General features: G+C 37.6%; 1 protein-coding gene across 1 annotated transcript; it reads right to left on the minus strand.

Moving 5' to 3' along the window:
* Nucleotides 1–3,239: 3,239 nt before the first annotated feature.
* Nucleotides 3,240–5,403, minus strand: LOC144063091 (regulator of G-protein signaling 5-like). Its single transcript, XM_077585064.1, has 5 exons — nt 5,261–5,403; nt 5,039–5,122; nt 4,900–4,961; nt 4,587–4,753; nt 3,240–3,869 (listed from the first exon to the last, which is right to left on the minus strand). Exons 1-5 carry the CDS (start codon nt 5,302–5,304, stop codon nt 3,654–3,656), a joined length of 573 nt encoding a protein of 190 aa, XP_077441190.1. The 5' UTR covers nt 5,305–5,403; the 3' UTR covers nt 3,240–3,653.
* Between the last annotated feature and the right edge of the window lie 662 nt (nt 5,404–6,065).

Here is a 6,065-nt window from a genome sequence, read left to right on the forward strand (position 1 = left end):
ATACAGTAAGGAGGCTGCATCCATACATCAGCAAGATTTCAAAAAACAAGTATTATTGTTGTGACCCACGGTTTATTTATTCATTTATTTATTTAATATCCACAGCCGATAAATAACTGATCAGTTCAGGACTAAATTGTTTTCAGTCTTTGCACATGTTTCAAGCGCTTATTTCCCCACATATATTTATTTGTATTTAGAAACAAATCGTGAAAATAGCTTTACAGTGTTTTTACCAGAACGCTGATGTTAAACATAACCCAGTTTCATAAGTCAGAGATGCAGTTGTATGTTTTAGACCAGGACACCTGCGATAAAGTGATTATTCAACTTAACTGTTTTTCTCCCCTGTTAAAGTAAGTGTTGAATAAAAATGTACATGAGGTTTCCAATGAACAGAAAGCTGTTTGTCATGGTCAACATTTGCTGCTTTTTGCTGCCCTCTAGTGTTTTACAGAATAAAGGAGTATCTTGAACTACTGATTGGAAAGGAAAGACATCATAATCTTTTTTTCTTTCTCGTTTCAAAATGTCAGAAATGAGCCCAACTAATTCCACCATATGGCCGTTGAACAGATTTGGGTACATTCATTGTGGAATTAAAGAAATTAATAAGTGAAGAAAATGAAAAAAAATATATATATATCATAATAAGAATGTAGACAACTGGAATTGATGTACGCCTTTATGTACTTATATAAAAAAAGAACACAGGCACATATGAAAAAAAAAAAAATCACATTCTCACTTATGGCCGATTAAATTAACTTGCTATGCATGTTTTGGAAATTTGTTAGGAAACCCACAAGCAATCATAGGGAAAAATAAAAAATAAAAATAAATAAATAAATAAATAAACACTCAGGACTGATTCAAACCTGGCACAACTCAACTGTAAGACAGTTAAAAAATATATTATATATATATATATATATATATATATATATATATATATATATATATATATATAACGCGGTTCTTATTTTTGTTTCTGTTACTAATCCATTTGAGACCTGCTGAGATTTCTGGGAGCTCATAACGAATGACGAGTGCTTTTCCCTCCCTTGGTACGCCTTTATCAAGACTGAGGTGCCCTTGAGCAAGGCGTGTAATTCCAGCTGCCTAAAGCAAGCCTCATCATATGTATGCATGTGAATGTACCGGTAAGGCAATTAAAGTGATCAATCCCGTCCTTCTTTATCCACAATGAGAATGTCCGAACGGTCCTTGCCATCCTCACATCCTGACAAAATGTCAGGGGGCAGTGCAGCAGCCTTCCAAGTGTTCGATTATGCAGCAGGCCTGCAGGCCAGCTGTTCCCCGCCCGACTCCGCCTCCATGCTCTACTGATGACATCTGAATACACAAAGTCGACATTCAGCCCATTTGTATCAAATAAATCACCTTACTAAACAAAGGCAAATGCTACAATTAACATTTTAATGAGTACAAATTAGATAACCGACATTAGCCTGAATAGATGCTTTCAACCATGCCATCAAAACCCCCCCCCCCAAGTAGCTCTTTGAATTTTAATGTTTGTCAGACAACAACGGTTTCCACCGGGGGGTTTTTCTCGCAATTTATTACCTGAAGTTGATGACAAGTGCAAACAGTTGCTGTGCTTATAATAAACTTTTATAGCTCACTGTGTTACGTTAATGCTCTGACTTTTCTTCTGGAGGAGCTTCCTGTTTGCTGAAGTATTTCCTAATTCACACGCTTGGTTTCCAAGGCGCAACAACTAAACAAAACACATGGTGCTGCTGGCTACCATGGAAATAGAACATGCAAAAGTATTATTAGTCTTATTTTGTGCACATAAGTGTTTCATGACCTCAGGTAAAAAAAAACAAAAAAAAAACACTGTGTACATTTAGTACTGTGTCTCATTTATGGACCATTCTCTGTTAATTGATGTTTTATCCTTGTCAGTGGGCTTGTGAGAACAATCACAATTTCAGGAACAAGTGAAATGTGGGAGGGGTCACAGTTTTTCATCAGTGCTACTAGGGGGCCACATAGGATTAAATGTATGACAAAAATGCCACTTGAAATACAGACAAAATATATGCATATGCGCAAAATACATGATCCTAATATATTTCATTTTTCATTTCTCATTGCGTGTGTAAAAGATCCACTCTCCTAACACAACAAATGGTTTGGAGGAAACATACAATAACCACATGCTGTGATTTAAAAAAAAAGAAGTAAAAATTGGCACCCAGTGCAAAGGGCAGTTTTGCTGAAAAATGACCATTCGAGGACAGCACATAACTGGTGAACAGTAAACTTAAAATTAAGTACAAGAACACATTTTGCCTCACAAAACTCAACTTTATCCTTCATGTCATTCCAAATCCGCAAAAAAAAAGAAGAAAAATTGTTGGCCTACTCATTTTGTTGTATAGGGCTATCATCTAGTGGTGAATGGTGGTATTACAACTCAAAACTACAGTCGGCTCCTGCATACTTGTGTTTCGGCACCCACGGATTCGTAAATCCTAAGAGTTTTTTGGGTGTGTGCTCAATATGTATATATATATATATTTAAAACAATATTTTGGGTGTTTTTTCCCCCCCATTGTTCCCGTGATTTTTTTTTTGCCCCCATTCACCTTGGTTTTCATAGAAAACGAGTATTGGATATTCATCAGCGGTTTTGGAAGAATTTTTATGGATTTGAAAAAATAAATAAATAAATATATATATATATATATATATATATATATAATATTTTTTCCTTCTTTTCTATATCAGGAGGAGCTGGTTGAAGTGGCTGGGGAGAGCAAAGTCTGGGCTTCCCTCCTAAAGCTGCTGCCACCGCAATCCGACCCAGATAAGCGGTAGTAAATAGATGCATGGACGGATTTTCTACATCAGGGAGTTGCCTGTACCTGATGTAGACAAACAACCACATAGATAATTCTTCGTCTGTCTACCTCAGATTGTGACTGGGTAAATTGCCCTTTTAGGGATCACTAAAGTAACCTGAATAACGTCACCCTCTTAAAAGAATTGCATGAGTCATTTTTTTGCATTTTTTTTTTTGCCTTAATCATCTCCTCATGATGGAAACGGTTAATTTTTTTGGGTGTTTCCTGAAAAAATGAAAAAGTCGACTCAAGATGGCAAGACGGGCTAACCACTAGCTCACCTTACTGATGCAGCTTTTTTTCTATTGGAATTCATGACATTGTGTATGTGAGCATAATGAACAACAACTGAGCATAATATCTTTAGATTTGTCAAGTTTATTTGCTGGTATGTAAAAATACAGCCTTTATATAAATATCAATATATTATATTGCACAGCCTTTATTTTGTAAAAATCCACAAAATACACACATAAATATGAAATTGAATTGTTATCACAAACAGTGCTGGACTTTGACAGACATTACAAACACAAATGTTTGCCTTGAGGCAAATAAAAAAAAAGTGCTTTTCCATTCCTCACTAGCTTCTTCACCTTTTAGTTTTTGTGACTTTCCAAACCACCTTTCTTGACCACCTCATTGCTACGCATTGACATTCCAGTTGTGGGAAAGGAATCCCACGCTTCCTTTCTTTCCAGCTTTTTGAGTGAGAGCTCTTTAATGAGACACACTTTTACCCCGAGTACATGTTCGTGGCCTCTCCGTGATAGTTTACGGCTTCTTCGCCAGCTGCGGCTGTTTTGTGGATTTGCTGCTCGGCTTGGCTTGACTGAAAATGTCCCGGAAGGCGGGTGAGCGCAGGAAGCGCGGGTAGCAGTCTTTGGCCATGAGCATGTAGATCTTGTGCTGCGCCTGGTCGAAGCAGTACGGGGACGGCGAGTGCATGTTGGCTTTGGTGATGTCACGAGTTTCATGGTCAATGTTAATCTGGGAAATGGGGACAGAAGAGTCAAATGAGTCTGGAATATTTAGACTGTAAATTTGCATGCATGCTCATTGTGATTGTAAAGGAGAACGTTTTTTTTAATTGAACAATTATACACAAACAAACAAGGTACTCGTGTATCATCAAATGATAAATTACTTGAGCATTCTACAAAAAATCTAATAAAAAATAAAAAAATAACAGGAATTAATAACGGGTTTATTTGCTAAATTTCTGTAAATGTTGGAACTCTTATTTTCTAACTTCCTCTTTGGGCGGAAGTTTATTTTGAAGGAATGCGGAAAGGGTGAATGACGTGAAAGACGAGAGGGAGAGAGAGAGAGAGACAGAGCGAGAGAGAGAGAGACGTTTGAAGAGTTAAAAACAGTTTCGCGCACGACAAATCCAACCTTTTAAGAAACTAGAAACTTAGCCCGTTTGAAAGTGGCAACAAGGCAAAAAAATGAGATTGAGATAAATAGATTTATGTTGGTGTTGACATTTGAGTTTAATTAGCCTGACGTTATCTCTATAGAGGAAATGTGAACATGTCTGAGTGACGGTGTCATGTTTGATTTATTTTCCAGCTCTCACAGTGTAAAACACGGTTTGTGTATTGGACAACAAAAAAAAAGAGGATTAGAAGGAAATTTTAGACCACCAGTAAAGCTTTCATTATTTCAACCGACACTACAGTGATGTGCTGTATTTTGAGTTACCTCTCGTGGTGCATCGCTGCCGATGAACTCATTGTAGATTTTCTGGGCTTTAGCGGCTAGTTTGTCAAGAGATTTAGTGCTCCTGTAATCCTCACATGCAAAGTAGAACGCAATGTTCTCTTCGCTGAATTCTGATAATAAGAAGGCAGTGAAAGCGCACAGTCCATCTGGGGGAAGAGAGTCAATTCAATTACTGATGGCACTAAAATGGTAAATGTGTACATCTACAAAATACATTTATTACATTGGGGGCAAATTTGAGTCTTGTTGAAACTGCTGAGGAACAAGCCCACGTGTGTCAAGATGTACTCACATTTGCTAGACAGGAGTTGCTCAAATGATCCTTTCCACCTCAGGCATTCCTCCAGGGTCGGTCTAAAACAAATGCTGCATTGTTAGCTTCCAGGGAACACACAATTTATGAAACAGACTGTAATTTTTTTTTATCTTACTTGTTTTTCCCCATTTTACAGCAGAACAGACTCCACTCTGATTTTTGCAAAACGCTTCCCAGCCTCGCTTTCAGCTCTTTGGCCCTGCGGAGAGAATATTAAAATATTACATCTCATTTGCATGTGACCTTGAGTTGTCATCTAGACGAATGAAAAACAAAACAAAAAAAAACATCCAGTGGCTTTTCTGTAATCCTTCAATTTTCATGCAGCTTTCCATACCTTTCCAAGCAGCAGGTAGGCATGGATGCGAGTCCTTTACACATACTAGCAGACAGCAGATGGACGTGTGGTGGGGGTTTGAGTCTCTCCTGTGTTGAGCTGAACGGTGGGTAAATATCCTCAGTTGGAAGTCGGATCGTCTGTGCGTGTGAATACAGCAAAGAGAGGAGGTTTTATAGCATTTGCCCCTGCCAGGCTCCGATGTGTCATCAGACCTCGTAGCCAATCAGAGCGCGTGAACGGGTGACACTCACGATGCAGTCACCGAAAGGGGAAGGACACGCATAGAGGGAGCTTGGAAATTTCTATCAAATGATTAAAAAATAAATAAATAATTAAAGCCAGTGCTAACAAAAAAATTTTTTTCAACGCGTCCTTGAAAACTCCGTACCTGACAACATAAGCAATTTTAACAGACTGAATAAATCTGAGATCAAGCAAGCAGTTTGGTTACATAAGAAAGAGGATGTTTACAGTATAAGTATAAATTAAATATGAACTATGATGGTAATTGGCATTTTGCTGTCTTTTCTTAATCAATCAATCAAACTTTATACCCGTATAGGTGCCAAAGAGGTCCGGTATTTGTTTGTAAACACTCTACAGTAGTCACCAACACCACTAGTACTTTTGATGCATAATATTTCCTCCCAAAAAACAATGACAGAAAATTTTAAAGAAAGACCTACAGTATATATCCCAATATAGTATTTGTCCTAAAAATCACATGAAATTAATGGAGCACAGTTTTAACTTCTGTTGGTAGCTTATTTCGTTTATGTGCAGCATAACAGCTAACTGCTGC

The sequence above is a fragment of the Vanacampus margaritifer genome, chromosome 13 (assembly GCF_051991255.1).
Source record: "Vanacampus margaritifer isolate UIUO_Vmar chromosome 13, RoL_Vmar_1.0, whole genome shotgun sequence".
NCBI classification, from domain to species: domain Eukaryota; kingdom Metazoa; phylum Chordata; class Actinopteri; order Syngnathiformes; family Syngnathidae; genus Vanacampus; species Vanacampus margaritifer.

Coding starts and splice junctions, on each gene's coding strand:
- LOC144063091 (XM_077585064.1), bottom strand. CDS start 5,304: ATGTGTAAAGGACTCGCATCCATGCCTACCTGCTGCTTGGAAAG. Junction 4,962..5,038: donor TGTAAAATGGGGAAAAACAA/GTAAGATAAAAA, acceptor CATTTGTTTTAG/ACCGACCCTGGAGGAATGCC. Junction 4,754..4,899: donor GCAACTCCTGTCTAGCAAAT/GTGAGTACATCT, acceptor CTCTTCCCCCAG/ATGGACTGTGCGCTTTCACT.